At 34.9% G+C, this 22,913-nt stretch overlaps 1 protein-coding gene across 4 annotated transcripts in view; it reads left to right on the top strand.

Annotated features, from left to right (window-relative positions):
* Positions 1 to 22,913, top strand: part of LOC131432624 (protein PALS1) — a 94,863-nt gene that overhangs the window by 8,718 nt on the left and 63,232 nt on the right. For 3 of the 4 annotated variants that reach the window (XM_058599011.1, XM_058599013.1, XM_058599015.1), the window contains one exon: positions 22,488 to 22,618. In XM_058599011.1, the coding sequence (XP_058454994.1) occupies positions 22,488 to 22,618 (131 nt within the window). Of the gene's footprint in view, positions 1 to 6,105; positions 7,604 to 22,487; positions 22,619 to 22,913 lie in introns of those variants that run through there. The other variant, XM_058599012.1, reaches the window with a different exon arrangement.

Here is a 22,913-nt window from a genome sequence, read left to right as displayed (position 1 = left end):
CTAACTCCAACTGAAACAGAAGCGCTACTAAACGAATTTCAAAGTGTATACGCTGTTGCAAGGCTTTTTAAAGCTAAATTGTTTTCATAATATCTACTCATCAACGAATCATTGATGTCGTTTTTTCGTAATTTAATTAACCAAACACTTTTCACGAAACTGTGTTCGGTTCGGGGAGATGTAAGCAAACCCAATTCAATAATATTGAAATTAGGTTCGAAACTGGTTTCAAATGAACGGTACGATAGCAGTTAGGAAGGAAACTGGGTTAGGTTTGGCATCAATCGAAAACGACATGAGTTACAAGCATTCAAAATTATAACAGTAATCTAATCGACTAGCACCTCTGTAGTGAAACGAAAGTCTTTTTATTTGATGTCAAAACAACAAAAGCGTGGAGGTTCAAAATGAGCAATTTATGCTGTCATTTGAAACTCCATCTAGTTTCTAGAAATTCAGAGTTTGACAAATTCGATTGGGCACTTAAACTAATTACTATAAATTTATAATTTTGTTGTATATTCTGCCCTTAGATCGTCTTACTATTCATTTACGAAACTCACGAATACTTTATCAATAAGATTGCTGAAATCGACACTCTCGAAGCAGTGCGATGCGAGTAACACTAACTCGATGACTTTTATCGATAATTTTGAAACAATCAAATAATTTCAATATTAATAACTTAGTACAAGCCTTTAGCTAAATGTGAAAAAATGCCGCTACAATAATGATTATTACGAACGTTTAACCCTAAAACGCTATAGACGATAACTAAGCAAAACTATCACACTGAAGAAGAATATAAATTGTATTCGAAATGCGCATATGTGATGTGACGTTTATTATACAAGATTTATAGTGTCGTGAGATACATAGTGAATTTGTATAATGACGTGATATACTTATAACAGAATTAAATGGTAATATTTAAAAATTTATCCTTGCTATAGACGAATTTAGCGCTAAATCGTATTCTGTACATGAAGACTTTGTAACAAAAAATCTCTTTGCATACTTTGTTTTACCAAAAATGATCTAGACTGTCTTTTGAAAAAGGTTAAAAATCCTACAAAAAAGTGTTTTATGAGTGATTTTTACAAAATTAGTCAAGCTTTTAAATAAAGATATTGAAAATAAATCCTAATCGACTTATACACTGAAAACCACTGAAAAGACAATCGATTTTGAAATTTTAAAGTCGATTTGCAAAAAAAAACATTTTTCATCCGAACTAATCGATTGTTGTTTCAACTAAACTGTCATTTTTGTATTCCGGTTAGTAGAAACGATGGTTGAAACAACTAATTTAATTGGTTGTAAAAAAATGCTGTCAATTAGTAAGGAAGTTGAAATAACTGATGTTGCTATTGAAAAAAAATTCTGTTAGTTGAAAAACAAATCGGTTTTAGTTGTTTTCGACATTGCAATTAGTTGAATCAACTCGAACAATGTTATTGATTTGCGATAATAATCAAAATATACTTACTGATATACGTCATAATCTATTTGAAATAAGTATCGTTGTTCCAATATAAACAGTATTTTATTTTGACAAGTAATATCATTAGTTATTAACAGGGCTGGGAAAACCACCGATCACTGCTGATCTTAAGATCACTGATCTCGTACATAAAAAAATCACTACTGATTTCATCACAAGTGATATTAACCAAGGAATAAATCATCGTTACGAAATCACAACTGATCTGATCTATGAGCGATTTTGAATTTTGTACGATTTTTGTAACACCAAATCAGTAAACGTTTTCTAATTTGTCACCAAACCTTTTTCAACTGAAACAAGGTTAACTTTATCACAACACCGCTGTTCGATAAACACTTGTCATGGAATCATATTTTTCTCAAATCGAATGAACACAATTTTTCCAAACGCTTTAACCATCGATGTTGTTTTCATTGACATTTTGAAGCGACGCGAACAGATTTCAACTAAAAAAATGTTGATTTCCCATTGCGATTATTGTTTTTCTTTCAGCTCTCTCCGGCATTTGACAGCATTCAAAACAACACATTTTTCAACTACTTGAATATAAGCAAATCAAAAACCATATTGGTTGAATCAAAAAGAAATTAGTTGAATCAACTATCGCAAAAATCAAAAACTGCGATATCGCAATTTTATGATCGGAGGGTTCTCCGTGTACAAAGTGTTTTTTTGTTTCAAAGTCTTCATGTACGGCAAGTTTCATTAAAATCCGAGAGAGTTCTGCCAACATTTGTTTGAGTGAACACGAAATTCATTTATAGGGTATACCCCTGCGGTATACAGGTACAGTTCACAGGACTTGTTCTACAAAAAATTTAATATTTCCTAGAAAAATTGACGAAACTCAAATATCATCTTAAAAGCTTCTTTGTGAAAGGTTTTGAAATGAAACTGTACCGTATATTTGTAAAAACAATTAAATTTGAAGATTTTAGAGAGATTACAATTCGGAAGTTCAAATGTACCTCACGAAAGTGTTTACGTAGAAAAAAAAAACACGAGAGCGTTCTAGGGTTAAGTTCAAGTTGTAAAATATAATACACGATTTTTTTTGGTTTTCTTAGACAATATACCACCTGTTACTGGAATGATTGAATCAAATATCAAATGTTGAATCGATACTATAAATTCTCTCCAACTTTTGATCCATCATTATCAACAACGGGTGGTTAATGTCAGAGAAAGAACTGGATGACGTGAACACGAAAAAAATGACACACTTCCTCTATTTTTTCGACTGGGCTAATGAGAGCCAGAATACATACAACAAACAGAAATTCTTAATTGATTACTCTGTCGTAGAATCGCATTTTTCAATATGAAGAAATATCAGAAATAGCTCATTAGGATTAATTTTTAGGATATATTTTTCGTTGTACTTTTAGCACCATTTTGAAAATTTTACCTCCCGTGCGATTGGTTCTGGTGAATAACGGTGGAGCTTCTTCGGTTAGCAACTAGGGGAAGACGGGGTAAAATTACCCCCAAGGGAATATTGTTATGTCTTAACTAAATAAAATAACTCGCTCGTTCGCTGTATGCAATGTTTTAATTTTCAAAACCCCATTGAAGTTTTCCATTGAAATATATGTGGAATAAAATCGTGAAACAGACATTTTGAATCACATAGAGGCAGGATGATCTTCTAAAACGAACCAACATTCAAAAGTTCAAACCCTCAAAAAGTTTCTTCTTTATAATAAACAAACCTCTTTCTAATCCACCTAGTGGTGTGATAATGCCTTTCTCTTGTCATTCAAACAATCTCATTAAAAATATTGTTTTCAATAAGATAATCTCAACCCAAGTGGCAGATTCTTGACTCAAATTCATAACAGATTGATACGGTTAATTGACAAAAGCATACTCAAGCCCTTAAGTCGCATATTCAAAAACGTTGTCGATCCCACAAGTATCAAAAATTATACATATCCGGAACCAGAAGTGCCAGCCATTTGAGATTAGAATTTGATTAATGAACCGATAGTTCCTTTAAATCAGTCTATATATTCTGCCACAAGGCGAATTTTGAAAAAGTGTGAAGGCTTCATATAAGGTAATTATATAAAACTACATATAAGGCATCATGCACTAATCATGTTACGCTAAATATTGATTCCCCTTACTTTTGTTATATTCTTCGTTTTACAATTCTCTAAAGAAAGGTAATAGAAATATTTTCGAACGGACCCGTAGTGTTATATACCATTGGACTCAGCTCGACTACATCCTAAAATTTCTGTATGTGTACATTTTTCCGAAATGTTTCACCACTTAATTTTCTCGGAGATGACCGATTGCACAAGCTTAGGCCCATTTAAAAGCTACTATTGGGCCATTGATTGAAAGCATTTCTGAAAGAGTTTCTAAGTTAGAAATTGATATCTTTTGCTCTGTCACAAAGTTTAAAATGGGATTCTCTGGGGAATTATCGGACAGTACACCACATTGAATCGCATCGCTTTGATCCGCGTTCCGTGCTCACTCTGACATCAACTTTAGGCTTTCGTCAGAGTGAATGCGATTTGCGAAACGAGGCGAAGCGTTTTGATGCAATGTACTGTTATCGCATCGCGTTCACTGTGACATGTTTGCTTTGATTAAATGTAACAAGTTCGTACGCGCGTGTGGATGCAACGCAAATCGCGTTCGCTTTGACAGCACACTTAGGGTGCAGTCAGAGTGAGCGCGAAACGCGAAGCGTCAAGACGCGCGTGCAAGCTTGTTTCATTTAATCAAAGCAAACAGATCAGTGAACGCGACGCGATAACAGTGCATCACATCAAAACGCTTCGCCTCGCTTCGCAAAGCTCGTTCACTCTGACAGCAACCTTGCGAGCTAGTTACCTCTGAACAAAGCTGAATGCGATGCGTTAACAGTACGTCGCAGAGAATCCGCATCCCGCATTCACTCGGATTGTACCAATAATATTTATTGGGAGTTTATGAGATGTCTTCTAGAGATCGTTGGCTCTTTGGGCTGCTACTTCTGGCACCGACTGTTGTAAATTAATGGGAAAAAAGTCTTGGTATTACATTCCTGTAGTGGATTCTGTTTTAACAGACTTCGCAGCCGATTCAGAGTGTACAGATCCATTGCATGGCTGGTGCTACGATAGTACTGACACTACGAATCCTTACAGGTCGGGGCTCGAACATACGACAACTGGTTTGTAAAACCAGTGCCCTATGCAATGAACCACCAATCCGGGACAAAAATAATGGGAAACATATAAGAATTCTCTTGTCGTCCCAAAACTCCGGAATCCGTAGTTGGATTTTATTAAAATTTGGTTGCGGTATAATGCACTAGATACCATCCCATGTTATGTTGTTAAATATCAGAGAGAAATCGATGTGAGTTTCACGTCTGACTTCTTGAGTTGATACCTCCGGAAACCAATGTAGCCAATGAACTTCAGTCAATCATCAATCATAGTTTTAGATTTATATTCTTTTTGCGTTGAGAGTCATATATGAATATTTTCCGAAACCGGAATATGGATTTCAATAAAAATATAATATCCCATAAACCGACTCATATACACTTGAATCTTAGGTTGTTCAAATCGGTCCTAACATCTCTAAAAAAATCAAGGTCAATTGCATTTCATACTCTTCTATCCGACACTTTGGGGACATGACATTGAAATTCAATAATTGATAATTGATGTTAACACTTCGGTCTGTCGTCAATTGCAAACATCTGCAAATCGATGCAATTTGGTGCAGTTACTAAAATGAGAATCTTAAACCCGGCCTTACTCAAATATCTATAGTTCCCGGAACCAGAACTCAGATGTGGATAAAAATTCAATAGCATCCCATAAGGTCGCAAGACTTTTCATGGAAATCAACGTATGTGGATGTGTAAAGCGTGATGAGTTAGTCAGTTCCATTTTGAATTATTGGAATTTTGGGAAAGGTTTCAGAGAAAATTATGGAAACTTTTCATCCACGAAAAAATCTTGTGATTTTTTATCTTATAAGATGCACATAAATGGAGCGTCATATTTCACACAAACTCATACTCAAGAACATGTAAAATTGTGTGCTTCGAAAATTCCATGACTTGAAATCGAGTGAAATAAAAATAAAAGAATCGAAAGCGACTTGCACCGAGAAACATTAAATCACGAAGCACGCCGTCAATCGACTGAACAACAGAAACACATATCTGCTTAATGAATAATTGATACATGAATGAACGGCCAGAAGAAACCTAAAATTCTGATTAAAAAAATTTTAAATGATTTAATTGAAATGATTTAATAATGTGTTCGCTGTTTTAATGTTTCAAGCAAATATATTTTATGTCCAGATAAACCAGACATAAAATTTTGCTACCAATTTGTCACAATATTTAAAACTTCTACCTTCTTCTTGAAGCGTGACATTTGTGCACGACACCTATCAGATATGATTCATAGAAATTTATCGATGTCACACACTATCTCTAGAGATTTCAATTGCGATTCTATTACTCGTTCCATACACACACTAGATAAGAATGGTAGCGATGTATCATGTTTTCGACTACGAAGCGCTTACAGTATCGACTGTGTGGTGGCCTACAAACAAATCTCGCTTCGCAAGTATACGGGATGGACGTACTGCGAGTACTGCATGTGGAGCCACATTCAGTAAGATAAGTTTATGGAATGAATCGAGGCCGCCATCCGGCAGCGACTGTGAACTTTTCGTGTTAATCGTAGTGTTCGAGTGAACGATTATGGTCTTTTGGTGTCAATCCTAAACAAATTACTTGCCATAAATAGCACTACAAAAATTTGTGGAAATAGCAATTCGCAAATTCCGGTACGTTTTCCATCTGCGAAAAACAGTATCAAATGAAGTTCCGAAGTGAAAAATTGTAGTCGAAATTCTACGTGGAACATCAGGTTTGCCCTTGTATGTAAGTGTGGTTTGCGGCAGGTCGAAAAGAGCTTATAAAAGTTCATGTGGAGGAACAACAACAGAAAATGTGCTTGTATCAACATCTCCGCATACGTGTGTGGAATTTCTCGTGAATCCCGTGGCTTCCACGGATCTTCCCAATCCCAAGAATGTAACTAGTTTTATCTAGTGAAGAAGTCGAGCTTGCCCGTCTCGTCGTTTATCTTGTACTTTGTGGATTTGCTTTACATTCGTACATGTGGTGTATAAGTTGAAACGAAGATCAAGTTGTGACTGGCGCGAAAGAAAACTAAGCTCAGAAACGGCCCCCCAAAGTCGGAACATAAGTAAGAAAAACCAACACACACACTTCGATAACTGAACCGAGACCTCGTAACATCACAACAGCATCTGAGCGGTATGATCTTCATTGAGTGAGTGCGCGAGAGACAACCATTTTTATAAAATTGTCGACGTCACTTTAATCTAGATATGACCACTCGAAGAAAAGTGCCACGGTATGAAAATTTGTGAAAATCGCATGCAGCAGAGAATGACAAATGCGGAATAATTGAAACTTTGTGTGGGAATCGAGCACACCAGCAGTGTAAAGTGCAGTGTAGATGAGCGTTCCAGTGACTCACGTTACATTGCAATGCGCCTTCATTCAATCTCGATCGTCGAATGGATTTCCAGCATGTATGAGCGATTAATTAACACAATCGAACAAATGAATAACTAATCGAGCTTTTTCTTGATCGTCAGTAAGGGCAGATTTACGTGTGCATTAAAAATATTTTACCGATGATTAATCGTTTTTTTATTTTCGTTAAAGTTAAAATGTGTATGGTGAATTGAAGTGTCCATGAGATCGAACTAAGTTACGTTGCACAATACTAGTTGAATTGTTAGGTTTGTCTGTTTTTGGTTCATTTTGTGTGCAAAGTAAAGTCACCAAAACAGAAAACCTTGTGTTATGAAATATCTGTTGGTGATCATTTCTGACCAGCTGAAAATGATTAATTACAAGAAGAGTTGAGTGTTTGTTTTCTATACAGCTATCACAGTGTTAGTGTTTATTGCATGTGTACAAATTCTTCGTACATTGACTAAATTCAAACTTGTAAGTCGGATCACAAGTCTAGCCGATTGTATATTCAGCAGTGATTGATGTGCAAACGAGGAACTACTGTCAAAGTACGTATCTTTTATATAAATGTCAATACTTGATCAATTGCCCAGATGATAAGGGTATCAGTATGCACGAAAATACTAATTTTAGGAAGCAAATAACGATTGAACTTCTTGTTTTCAAAGTCAAATATATTTATAATATAATAATATATATTACATTTATTACATAATAAATCATTTCCTACGCGATCGCAGTAACTATCCTTTCTATTCTTTTCAATGTATCATTCAAGATAAAATGTTAAATACATTAACAGTAGGAAAAAAATATGATAGAATCGTGCATATCATTTCATTCGATGCATGACTTTTTTGTCTTTCTCTATATAAATGATATATAATGACTGAATAACCCGACTCTTGATACGAGCTTCGAAAACCCCTAGTGGTATATACTATTTGACTCAGCTCGTCAAGATAGGAAAATGACCTTTCAAAAAAAAATTTCGTACCGCTCAATTTTCTCGGAGATGGCTTAACCAATTTCAACCAGCTAAAGCTCGTATCAAAGCTATTGTTCAGTCGTTGACCAAGATCGATGATCAAATTGCTGTCACTTCTGATTACAGAGATATAATGGTATAGGTCATTGATTAAGTTTGGAAAGGTTATGTATGAAAGTCTACCTTTGATACGCAAAGAATTTATTAGTTGAGACCTGACATCACGATACTCCACGTATGTCCAAACGACATGATCCATATCGCGATAGCCTTCGCCACAACCACAACGAATAATATCGGAAAGTCCGATACGAAGGAGATGTGAGTATAACGTGTAATGACTGGATATGAGTCTGGACATCACACGAATGAAATCTCTACTCACATCCAGCCCTCTGAACCATGCCTTCGTCGATATTCGAAGAATAATTGAGTGCATCCATCGACCCGTTCTTTGGTGAGACGCGCTATAGTGTTCGTTGAACGCAATCGCTCATAAATTTCACCTTCAAGAGGATCACATTTGACCAAAGTATCGACTCTCTCACCTGCAATGAAGCAATGAGCTGGCACCCAGATTATAGTGATTTGATAATTATTATTCAATATGTCGTTGAGATACTGTCTTATTTTGCCCAAGAACAACGGTTCATTCTAGCCATGTTGCCAGCCATGTTTGAGTTCAAACAATTATGTATTTCACATGTAAAATCTGTCTTATGAACAGATTTTAAAATTTTTTTTATGATTTGATTTCTTAAAAATTATGTAAAATGAAGAAGAATGAATTTTGACTTATCACTATTTTTTGTAGATGTTAGAAGTTATTATGATCTGTATGATGATGATGGATTTTTTGTTATAAGTATTTTAGTGTTGATATAGATAAAATAAATGAGTTGTCTACAAAAGTTTGAGCCGGCGCGCGTAACGCAGTCAAAGACAATCTAGAAATGGAATATGACTGAATTAAGAGATGTTATTGTTTGAGACCAATTATGGTTTTCTTGAGTTATGCTGGGATCTACAGTTGTTGATGAAATTGGGCTTGGCTCTGCTCATTCGCAGTCTCGTTATTCCATCGTAGCTGGTGGTGATAACGATGAACTGGTCCGGATGGAAGGACCTGGTGAATTATTGACTGATACTGGTCGAGATATTGGGTTCGGTTCCTAATTTGTTCAGGATCTTCCCGGGTTGGAAATTTTCTTGATCAACCCTGGATAGTAATTGTAATATATAATGTAGTATAGTAATTTCTTTTTGTTCAGCTGCTCTATCGAAGGAATATCTATGCCTGCTAAGTTAACCACTGGTTAAAGTATGTAATAATATTAGTTATCACTTAGATAACTCGTTCAGCTCACACCTTTGAAGGGGTATGAGGTGGGACCATCATCATCATGAACATACCAAACCCAGTAGCCTCTTCAATTCGTGACCCGTCCGTGTAAAATATTTTCTCAGGATGAAAAATCCTGAACTTACTTGAAAATATTTTTGGGATATTCATTAAACGTAGGTGATCCGGGATTAAGCCAAAACTGTATTAAAAATTTTTGAGATCTGATGTTACTTACTGAGTCATATAAAATTTCATGTCAAAATTTTTTTTACAATACCAGTTACAATTGATCTGGAACACAAAATATTTTCCGAACCTTATATAACTCATTATAATGCATATCCAGCAAGCAATACATTGTTAAAACTCGTTTACTTTTAACGGAGAAATCGATATTTTCGTCTTTCAGTAGTAGGAGCTTTATGCACTAAGGGCAGTGATTCCTAACCATATTATATCGCGGGTCCCTTTGGAACCATAATCAACTTAAATCAATTATTATTTTGAATTTGAACTTTATAGCGTGAGTCTTGGCTACAGTTTGTTAGTGTTCATCACGATTTGAAAGTTTTGAGCACCATTTTTAAACATGTCAAGCCATGTAGAGGAATCTTTGACCGGAAAGAGAGAACGACTTTATAATTTTCATCAGATTCCAGAATTTATTTTTTCGTAACCAGACGCATAACATAAACATTTTCCGATCTCGCCAAGCTTAGTCGAATGGTATATAACACTAGCTGTGTCCGGAGCTCCGATCAAAAGTTTTTTCTAATAATTCTATGACTTTTCTATAGAAAATGTTAAAAAGAAGTCATTATATTCAATGGCTTACTTTTTCATCAATTGAACCTTGTGAATATTTCTCCTAAAGTTTCAACGTCATCCAAAACGCGGTCAAGTAAGAAACTCAGCATTATTGTTACATCAATCGGTGAACTTTCGTGCGAATTAACCCAAATTTAAAAGATTATCAAACGGTTTGTTGCATTTCATTGTCCGCTTCAACCAACAGTACTGGACTATGTGCGTTAGCTTATGTAAACATTCGCGAAATCATCATTTACTGTGAAAAAGGAAATTGAATCATAAGCCGGTATCAACCCGGCAGCATCGCTTACCGAACATACGGCATTGTTTAACACAAACGATATGTTTATTTGCTTATGCCAATAAGCAATAATAACTGATCCAATATGTATAATAAAATGAGTAGCTAGCTACAAAAATCGTGTCTTCTGCGCTCGAACAACTTTTTGAAACATTAGATGTTGAGATTATTGAAGTGAAAAATGTTTTAATCTAATTAATGGTTTCTTACCATACTATAGTTGGTGACACCGGTGATGGAGCGTTGATAGCACAAACTGAATGCTTCCTCGACGTGGAAGTTTTTTGATGCCTGTAGGAACGTAGCACGAGCCGTAGCACACTAAGGGGCTGTCCATAAAACGTGACCTTTTGTGACAGGGGGAAGGGGGGAGGTTTTTGGAATGTGACGTCCAATATTTTCAATGAGCGCATTTTTGAAATTCCTAATTATATTACTGTTTTGCCCTATTTCCTGAAAAAATTTCCACAATAAACGTTTACATTCTATAGGAAAACGTGTATTTGTTGATGTAAAAACTTCTTCTTGTAAATTCTGAAATGAGTGATGCAGGAAATCATTTCTGTTGTGATTAGCAAAAGTGCACGGAGGAGCGAGTAAATTTGCTAAATTAACAAATTTTGCCTAATATGAGTAAAAAAGAAAAAGATGCCTTCAAACGGTTTAACTTAAGTTATGCACTGAAAATTTTTTCAGTAATTTAATTTTCTAGCATTGATAATAGTATATCATAAGAATTTCTCTTATCTGATTCTGATGCAGTTTACTCAATTGTACTCCATTTGAAAAAGGGCGGGAGATCAACGATTTCAGACGTAGATCATGTCATGTCTTATCTTGATCATATGTGATTTTCCTCCACCAACATCAAAGCTTATCGAATCATCCAATGGTTGAACTTACATAAATCAAGAATCATTTCAGCTCAAAATCACTACCCATTGGGTGACGGAAGATCAGTACCGATATTGATCGATGTGATTTCAAATTCACTGATCAACTGATCATGAAAAGATTCTCCGGCAGTGATCTCGTTTTGATGAGGTTTTGGTCTTTATTTTCTCAGCCCTGTATGCTACACTAAGAAAATATTATTCTTTACCTAAAACAATAATATATCTGTGTACCCCAATTCATCAATTCCAACCAAATACTTTAGTTAATTTATATAATTGATATTAATAAAATAATTCCGATGATTTTGTAGTTTTAGGGATATTTTTTAATCTAATGACAGCATGTAATAAATCGATTTTTCCCTCATATTTGTATGGTTTGTCATACATATTGAGAATGTATTGAGATGAATTTTTTTTATTTTGAATTCGTGACATGTGACATAGGGGAGTGGGGGGGTGGGGGGTCTTTGCTTCTTTGACAATTTGTGACAAAGGAGGGATGGGGAGTCAAAAATCGTCAAAAAAAAGCGTGACGTCTTTTATGGACAGCCCCTAACAACCGACTGCGAAATCTGGCTTAATAGAAACTAGAGAGCATGTTCTATGATCATTTCAGCGTCATAGATACAAAAGCCATAAGATAGAGTGAGACCTTCTGTTTCTGTTCGATCCATTGACTCAGAGGGTAAGATGAAAATAGGTGCATTCACTTCGAGTTTTTGCGTTGCACCATTGTCAAACTATTTTTTCTGTGGTATTGCTTCTTAGAGTCGAAGTGAATATATCGATGAAGAGTCGATTTTATTACAATTCGTTGGCTGAAAGTTGAGTAATCCGCGAAATAATAATACGACTCAACCAATGAGATGGCTATTGGTACATTAGCCTTATATTCTATACATATAAATAATTTTCTATATGTTTGAACTTTACATGCTTAAAAGATACCCGTCCGATGAACTTAAAATTTTTAAACAATGCTCAAAGTACGAGCAGTGTGGTTTTGTTATGATATTTACGAAGTTTTTTTTTACTTTTGGGATAAAAATATTGAATGTGCATCTATGTTTGTTTCGAAGTGGGGTTTTCACGTCATATAAATTCAGTTTTCAAAGAATTTTTATGTTTCTTTTATGAGAAATATTTTGCATTCACGGTTTAAAACAATTAGTCAAACATATCTAATTAGAGGTTAGTCTTATTTTGTTCTAAGGACACATATCTGGTATCAATTTTCTTTGCTTTTCAACTTCGACTCGACAGTACATGACACTTTATGTTGAACTGTTATGCCACCTAGCAGTTCAATATAATCCGCAAAGAAGACGTAAAGTTTCTGCTCTTTGAAGAACATTTTTTGGTTTTGCACTGAAGTGCCCTCACTGACGTGCCGAACGAAAATGTTCTTTTCAACTGTTACTAGCACATCAACCTTTTTTTGTGGTTAGGGCACATACCAGACTTTAATTTTCTTGATGTTTCGTTCTCGACTCTTAATTAACAGTTTATGAAGAACTGTTATGTCACCTAACAGTACACCATAAAATCATAGGCAGTTATGAAGTTGTATGCTGTTCTTCAAATTATAGACTGCAAATTGAAGGCATATCTGAAATAATTTTATTTGCGTATCATTATTTATAATCTGATACTCGGATGATATCAAGATTGATTAGGTGGTAAATTATCGACTAATACATTGACATCTACCGTCACTTATCCACATGGCTTTTGAAAACTGGGTATACCAATGAGTGTAAGGTTTCTCAGTAAGTCTAAGCACAACACATAGTAATACAATCTTAGTTTTTGAGAAAATCAAATTTTTATTTCGTTGTTTTGTTCTCAATTATACTCTGCTACTGTTCGCATGACATTTCCGATAACCACTTAATGAAATACCTAGGAGCAGACTTTTATCATACGCTGCTTATTAGCTTCTACCTAGACTGTTTACCAACAATTCAAAACTCTTATTCTATTTTTCATCAAAAGTTATAATGTTATAATACACCGACTCTTGAGATTTACTTATTATTCGCCGGGAAAAACCTAACTTTTAAGAACTATGTTGACCGTTTCAAAACAGTAAGAGTCCTCAATTTTAGCGTAAACTTTACAAATTACTTTACAAATTACTTTACAAAGCATTAATTTTAGAATTAAAATTATTTGAGAAGACCCCGGTTTATACTATAATTTTTACCAATGTTCAGCGTTGTTCCTGCATGAAATAGTGTTCCTGCATGAAATAGTGAATATAAATATTTGCGAAAAACTATTTCCTGAAGGTGGAACTTGGTCTTGAAGCTTCACCAATTCGTACGAGAAACTAGATTCCGCAAAACCATATGACCATAATACTGTACCACTCATATACACTGTGAACAGTAGTTCAAGTACCCGTACTAACGAAGTGACCAAACATCGTGATTCCTCGCGATTTACAGTTATAGCTACACATACTGATAATGTGTGCAACCTTTGTACATAACTGGCAATTAATTTCGGTTTTGAACACTTAGAGCTTAAGCTCTCCTCGTAGCTCTATTATCAAGCACCCAACTTCTGAAATCTCTGTGGAAAATGAGCTCATCATTGTTTTCACTGATTTATGCGTTTAAATTTTGAAGCCACTATCTACTTAATAATTTATTATTAATTAGTTTAAATATACGTTGGAAAGCTACTCACATACAGTTACAGATACAGAATGTGTCGTTTAGCTGAAACGTACACCTTTTTACTATGAAAAAGTCAATTTTGTAGAGAATAAAGTGTTTCATTTTGATATTTTGGTGCAAGTGTATGATGACCGTGATCTAGTTCAGCAAACGTGTCGGAAGTGGTTTGCTCAGTTTAAAAGTGGTAATTTCGATTTGGAAGACAAAGAACTACGCGTCACCAAAGTTAGAAGATGAAGAATTGGAGGTAATGCTCGATCAAGACCCGTTGCAAACGCATGAAGTTCGTAAAGGCGGTGTTTTGTTTTCTTCTTCCGTACCAGCACGAACCGATTTTGCATTATCACTTTATATGACGGTTTGAAAGTTTTGACACTCATGAGCCTGGATAAACATTAGCCTATGATGACCTTTATAAGTCAAAATTTGTGAAAATCGGTTCATCCATCTCTGAAGAATCGAAGTCTATTTTTAATTTTTTTCTAACTATTCTCGTTGCGTCCTGACCCGGAACCGGGTAAGTAAGTGTATATATCCCCAAAGTAACTAAGTAAATGTAACACTATCTGCAAACTAGAACACTATCTGCAAACTAGAAGAAGAAACACATTCTCTTCGCATGAATCGCTCTCATGCGCTCTAATGTTAAATACACCCAAGTGACCACTGGTGCGTGCTAGTGAGCGAACACTTCTGTGATTTAATATTTAAATTTATAGAAGGTAACGATGGCCTTGCTATGACAATCTTTTTTGCAGCAAGGAAAAACTTAATTTTAACGATAAATTGCGCTTTTGCTGCACACTTCGGAGAAAATGTCTTCATCCACCTCAAAGAATTTCAGAGCTGTGCTCTAGTAATTTGGTGTGATCCAGAGCTAGAGTTGAAAGAAAAGAAACGCTCGCTCTTGTGATGCGTGCACACTTTATATAAAAGTGGTGTATATGTGTGAAAGAGAAGAGATCTTGTTGATGTTGTCAGTGCGAGGGGAGAGATTATACTTGCTCTTCGTCACACAGAGGAGATGGACATCTCTGGATACAATTTATAGAAAGGTTGTATAGACATAGTTAGAATAAACGGCAATAGTACAATGGTTCTATCGCAATTATCAACTACCCGTATAGAATCAGATCGTAAAACGAGATTGAGCATCCGTTTGTTTCTTCAGAGAGAATCCCCACCAGAGATGTCTATCTCCTCTGTGTGACGAAGAGCAAGCAAAATTTCTCCCCTCGCACTGACAACTTCAACGAGAGCTCTTCTCTTTCACATTTATACACCACAGTTGTGTAAGTGTGCACGCATCATGAGTGCGTTTGTTTATTTCCTTTTACCTCTTCCACTGAATCGCACCAAAGTGCTAGAGCATTAGCTAATAAATTCTCTGAGGAGGATGCAGATACTTTCACAGAGGTGTACACGCCGGTGAGCACTCTGCTGTATGGTTTTCGTAGATGAAGCGTGGACACGCAAAATCAGCAAAATAAAACAATTTATCGTAAAATTTTCGGTTTTCCTTGCAAATTTTTCATAGCAAGGCCAGATCTACTCTCTATTAATTGAAGTTCACAGAAGTGTTCGCTCACAATCACGCGCCAGTTGTCACTTGGGTGTATTTAGACGAGAGCGCGTGTGAGCGATTCATGTGAAGAGAATGTTTTTCACTCGCGCCAGCTGCTTTAATCACAAGCACACACTCAAATGCTGTCTATTCGACACTGAGAAGAAGTGCGCCTTCCTCTTTGTGCGGTGCTTCGTTTTTTTCATCCTCTGTGTGGCAAAAATCTGACTCTAGCGTGTATAACTCTGGTGAAATGCCATCTCTGATCCCCACAGCAGCGTGCTAACCCGTGATGTTCAGACGGGTCATCGAGAGAAAATTGCTCTCGCACTGGTGTCCATTCTACACGCAGAGAAAAATATTGTAAAAATAATCAAATTTGTGCGTGCTAACCCGTGATGCTCAGACGGGTCATCGAGAGAAAATTGCTCTCGCACTGGTGTCCATTCTACACGCAGAGAAAAATATTGTAAAAATAACCGAATTTGGGTTTCACACCAAGATTTTCTTTATTGAAGTAGTGACAAAAGAAAATCTGGTTTGTTATTGCAAATATAGCTGCTTCAAACTACAAAACTTGATCATAAATTTTTCTCAGTTGATTAGAATAAAAAAGTAAAGAAAATGTGTTATGTAATGTTATGCCATTTTCAAGAATAATATAAATAATCATTACATCAGTGCCGTAGTTGTTCAAATTTAATTGGTTAGTCGTTGACTTTGTTGATGGGGCGCCTGGATTTCCGTGGTACAGGGGCGCATTGCAATTGACTGAAGTTAGATTTTTGACGGGGTTTGCTGTTTCTTCATCTTCGTAGTTTTGTATACAACAGTTATATTGTTCTATTATCAGACTTATTTGTTGCGAGCGAGGCGCCGTATTTTCCTCAACAACTCATTTTTAACTCTTTTGTAAGTTTCCTGAAGCTCTACAATTGCCACACAAATCAACCATGAAAACTCATTTGCAACAGATAAGTGTTACCATAATCTGAATGTTAATGTTTCTAAGTACCCAGGTGTTGAGATTTCCACTTTCTGTATTTATTATTCTTTCAAATAATAGTTCCGATTATGTGATTTTGAGATAGAGTTCAAAATCAACTTCTTCAAAAATGCACAGAAAGAAATTCTGAATTTTACAGGTGACATAATTCTTACTAATTTACAGCCAAGCAAATATGTGCTTCTGTGGCTCAGTGGACTATCTGGTGTGCTTTGTGATCTAATGTTTCCGTCTATCATCAAAAACCATTTGAAATTGCATATTGCACCAAATGCATGATACTTGAGAATATTAGATCATGTCTAACGTGCAACCTAAACTGATGTAGAACTCATCGATAACGTAAAAGGCCCCGTGTGTAGTGGAGGATGTACTGAAACCAATTGCCAATTGCACTAAACCTGTGCTACACTTTTTGCACCGATACCACTTCGCAGTTTGGAAGAAACCTGTAAAATTGAATTGAATCAGATATAACAAAAAGTATCCATAAGAAATAACAGAAATTTACGTGTGATTTAAAAAAAAATGATGCAAGTAATTATCGAAATAAAAAAGATAAGTTCGATTGATAACAACTAGGGTTAGAACCAAAAACCAATTGATTACAGAGCGTCCGTCTATTCATTGAGCCACAGAATCACGTATCTGCTAGTCAGATAAATCGTATAAATAAATTTATACAGTCGTACTAGTTACTCGTGTGGAAGCGGTAAGTGAAATTTAAGCGCTAAACATGCTAATTTCAATCAATCATGATGGAAAATACAACTGATAGAAAGAAAAATGAGAATTACCTATTTTAAAATTTTTAATTTAATATTTATATGTGAATAGATTTTTTGAAATTTATGTTACATTTAATGGAAAATTGTGTCTAATGCAGATTACCGATTTCACTGTTTTCATTTTATAAACACAGAAAAAAGTTATAGATTTAACAGGTGGCATAATTCTACTAACGATACGATTCATAACAACTTAACATGTCAATTGACGCAATATTCCACTCTTGCAGAATTTTACTGGCTCCTAATGTAATTTGCACTTGGCTACCAAGTGACGCTGTATGCGTTTAAAGGTACCAATTATTCACTAAGCAGATATGTGCTTCTGTGGCCCAGTCGATTAACTGGAGCGCTTTGAGATCAGATGCTTCTTTGTTCAAATCTCGTGCAGTTGGTATCGATATTTTGTTTTTTTATTTTTTTCGTTTTAAAGCCATATAATTTTCAAATAACACAATTCTACATGTTCTTGCATATAAATTAGTTTAAAACATGACGCTCCATTTATGTGCATCTTATAAGATGTAAAATCACAAGATTTTTTTGAATTGAGAAATTTTCAGATATTTTTACTGTATAAATTGTCAAACGACGCAAAAATTCCTTTTGTAATGACTTAATGTGGGATTGAAATAAATTTTATTAGTTCTTACTGTAATTAGAGCATGGTTAGCAAGTGGGACTATATAAATTTGTATGGACCATTTACTCATCAGCGGCTTGGGTAACTCAGTCAACTAACGGACATTTAATGATTCTTGGTTGAAGTTACCATTGTTTGCTCTATGAGTTTTTATTTTTTGTTCATACCGTTGAATTTCATGCCATATAATTTTCAATACTCACAACATTAGATGTTTTTCACGAAAGTTTGCGTGAAGCATCCAATAGTGCATGTTTTGCAAATTCTGTGAAAACTTTTTTCAATCCTAGTTTGTTTAAAATCATAGATTGAAAACGGCATTCATTCCTAGCAGCTGTCCCGGATTATTCTTCACTGTATAAAGCATATGATTCAATTCCACGGTTCATGGCCCAAAATCTTTTTATAAGGAATTACAACTGGCTTGTAAAATGTTCACTGAAAATATCTAGTTATTGAAGTCATATCAGTATACCAGTATACCAGTATATTAGTGCATGAGATTTTGCGATTTCTCATGAATTTGCATTTGAAGGAATTTAAGATAACATTTTTCCGCGCTTGACGAGTTGTCATTAATAATTTATATTTTAAAATTCATAAAATCAAAGATGACGTCTTTTGGTTTGTGGATATTCTTTCAACTCGCTGTACAATTTGTGTTTTCGAAACAGGGTTGACAAGCAAGTTATTGTAATTAATGTCATATTAATCTCATGTGGTCTGCCGTCAAATTTTACCGTTACAATTATGCAAGTGACACAATCAATAAACTAGTACGTGTGATTGTCGATATTCGGATATGTAGAAAAAGTATGTCAGTTTTATTCGTATTTACGTCATCCAGTTATGTCTCTGACATTACCCACCAATTTTTTCTGCTAAAAATCAAAGACATTATTCTGGCTTACTAACTTTCCCCTAACGGAGCCGATGATATATAAGCGGGGATATATAAGCTGGAAAGAATCGCTCAAGAAGCTGTGATCAATTGTTATTAGCTCGCACGCACGTTTTTAAGGCTCATGCGAGTTTGGATGAACATTTTTGCTATGTCGTTTTCGCCTAAGATATCTGCTACTACCCCAGATAAATCTTGCGTGCTTAAGATTAATTTCGAATTTATATAAGATGATCTTGGTTAACCTGACATAACTGTTTACAAATTGAAAAGGTGATGGTAGTTTATACCGAAGAAAGTTTTTGATTTTATTCAAGTTTGAAAAAAAGAAACATGACAGAATCTTCTAGTCATGTTTTTGAAAATATAAGTAATATGAAAAAGGCATCATTACACCACTAGGTTTTTCTTTAATTCTCACATATTACCCTGTAACTCCGAAATTCGGCTCCTGATGAAATTCAATAACAAGCTATGGGACCATAAGACCTTTTATTTGAATCTAAGTTGGTGAAAATCGTTTCGGCCACCTCTGAAAAGTGATTGCGGTGATGGCGATACCAAAAACCTGTTTTAATCCACCTACTGGTGTAATTATGTCTTTCTCATGCCAATCATACTATTATATATAGTACTGTAGTATGTTTCTAAATAATTTTCTTCGATTCTTGAAAGAATAAATAAAAACGGTTTTTTGACCGTCTACTGATAAAAACTACTATTGGAGAAAATTTGAGTGTTTTCGCCCTTTTTTCAGTGATGGTATAAAATTTTTAACACACTTTACCCTATGTTTCCGGATCCGGAAGTCTTCTTGGTAAGGCAATTTATCAGAAACCAAAGAATAAAAAACGCAACAGCTATTTCAACGAATTGTATTTAGCCATAAACTAACAAGACCTGCAAATTGATTTTGCGTATTTTTGCACTGTCACTTTCAAATAAAATATTCGTGTAAATTGAAATATTCAACACTTATCACCCTATTATCCCGGAATCCGTTGTTAGATTCAGATAAAATTCAATTAAAATTTCAGTTAAACTGTTATAATACTTTTCGTTTGAATTGAAATTTATGCAAATTAGCCAAGCAATTATTGTGAAAAATTAGTCAAATATTTTGACACACACCTACACGAACATTTTGCCATCTAGACTAATTCAAATGATATAGGGCAGTTGAACCAATAGTCGTCTCATTAGTCGGGACATCACAGTATTTATCCGATTACTCGGTCTTCAGCACACATATGATGCATTCGGAGCCAATACCTTCGCCAATAATTTGCGCCCTAACTACGATAATTTGATTTATTTAAAATACTTTCATCCTGCACCCTGGAATTTATTTTATGGGAACCCTTTTCAATTCTCTTACCGTGATTCTGCGCCCTAGAATCATTCCTAGGGCGTCCTTCCAAATTGTCCTTACAATATGTTATGTGTAAAGCTTGAAAATGAGTAATAAGTTGCGCCCTCAGTTGATTCAATTAATGTTTTCAATAAAACTTTCATTCTGCGCCCTGAAATCTATTATATGGGCCACCCTTTTCCATTTTCCTCTCGTGATTCTGCGCCCTGGAATTATTCCTAAGGCGCCCTTCGAAAATATCCTTACAAGATGTTATTTCTGTAGCTTGAAAATAAGTGAAGATTTGCTTTCCCAGTAGGTATTATTGTTTCTACACCCTCCTTGTTTAATTGAATCAGTCATTAAAATTTTTTTCTTAATTCCCGAGAAGTTGCAGTTTTATGAGCTGGTTAGTCACTGACTAACTGCGACTAACCGCAACTACAGCACTGCATTACATACGCTTGGAGCATGTTTTCAATAACCAAACTGTTAGTAGATTTTTATACTGTTTTAAACCAATTTTTTTTTCAAAATCAAAATCAATGTTCTCTGTTTGATTTGAGTCAAAGTTTTGCTCTAGATAAATCAAAAAATATTTGTTCCGGCGGTTTTTATTGTTGATATAAACAAACTATTTATTACATGTTAACCAAAGTTAAGCTGATGTTATCGGCAATGTTTATGCTGATTTAATTCTGTTATACCCTTACATAAAAAATTGGTTCAATTTATCTATGATCTTATTTGAGTAAAGATACAACTGTTTGAATGAACCATATTACTTTCATTTCATACAAACAAGTGCATATTTTCCCGCGCAAATAAACCAGAGCATTTTTTTTCTCTCGCGGATAATATTTGTAATGTTAGTTGAAATAACTAAATTTATATTCATTTATTGCAATTGAAAAGTTTGCAAATTCAAAGCGCTACAATTAAAGTCTAGAGTTAGTTCTTTTAAAACAAATTTTTCAAATTGAATTTACTGTAAAGTTGTTTGTCAAGAAATTGACGGGAATGCACAAGTAAAATATTTGTTATTTTCATCAAAATATTGATTGAAACATAATAATCTACTGAGAAAAATAATTACAATGTTTTGTAGTTTCAAGCAGCAATATTTGCTATATCAAATCTATATTTTCTTTTATAACTATTTCAATAAAAAAATTCGTTATGTGAAATCCAAATTTGTCTATTTCTTCCATTTTTTTCTCTTCGTGAAGCAAGACACTTGTTCTTAGCAGGAAAAATTTGCCACACAGTGCATAAGTCGAAATTTTTTACTCTACGGTTTCCATGTTTTGAATAAATGAGACATCTTTTCAAAGGATTTCAATGCTGCACCATTCGAATAAGAAAGGAACCGAGGCAAGTACGATGCTTGTATATATATATCATATATAGTATCTGAATTTCTCCCGATAGCAAGAAGTAAAACAAATTAAAACGTTGGCGGTTACATGAATCATATTGTCATTATTTCAACTTCCTCCTAACAAAATAAGCTCTTTATCATATCGAGCAGCATAGACGACAACTTCTAGTGTTATTTGCTGTGCTACAGCTGCATGTCACTACCCTGACAACTTTATGAGCGAAGAAAAGTAGTTCGTTCAAATTTTAAGCTAACACTACCCATATTGATCTCAAATTAAATATTCGAACAATTTGCCTAATTTATTGACCAGAATACGATTTGTAATATCTGTTCAGTGCATCAAATGATACGGACGTTGAGACGTAATACTTATATTTTCTACGTCGGCATATTAATTCAACGGTGCATCTTTGACTGAGATGACAATAAGTACATCATTCTATTTCTTTTCCGGTCTACCAGTTTTTCTCTAGATATGACGATCCAGTCGTAGCTCAGCGAAAACCTGTTGCCGGTTGTAAGTAAACGGTAATCTGGAAGCTTTTCTCGTGTGAAGTGAACTTGAATGGAGACGATGTGAAATTCGATCCATTCAACAATATCTACAGCGATTTATTACGACGAGCAGAATTTTTAGCATGTCTTTCAGTAGCACATATCGTGAATAACTCACACTCATCTATGTATATGTCGCACCGTGAAATTTAACTTCCTCTTTCGATCTTTTTGCTCATATTAACCTCTTTTATCTTCATTTTCAATTCACAGCGGGCGAACTGGGAAATGCCGTTCAAGATGCATTTGTCATCGCAGTTGAACAACAAGCTAGAGAAAGACTGCAACGCCTATCGGCTCTCAAACGGATCACTCCGGTGGACATGTCTCAACTGTCTATAAAGGTAAGTAGGCTAACAGAGATAGTTTGATCTACTTTAGGATTGATTTTATTTTAGCCCTCTTTGTAAAATTATCCACCAAATGTTGTAATATCTTTGAAAACCCTTTCCACAATAGATAATTTAATGTGATTAGCTTCAAATTAACATCGATTAAATCCAAAAAAATTGTTAGGTGGACCAAAATATATGAAATGGCCAAAATACCCTAATACGCCACAATAAGGAAAAAAATATAAGTTCACCACTCGGCAGACATGGATTAGCGCATATTGTTGCATCATTGTTATAATAATGA

This window comes from Malaya genurostris, chromosome 2 (assembly GCF_030247185.1).
Source record: "Malaya genurostris strain Urasoe2022 chromosome 2, Malgen_1.1, whole genome shotgun sequence".
NCBI classification, from domain to species: Eukaryota; Metazoa; Arthropoda; class Insecta; order Diptera; family Culicidae; genus Malaya; species Malaya genurostris.
The sequence above is the reverse complement of the archived record's forward strand: the minus strand, read 5'-3'. Positions and strand labels throughout refer to the sequence as shown.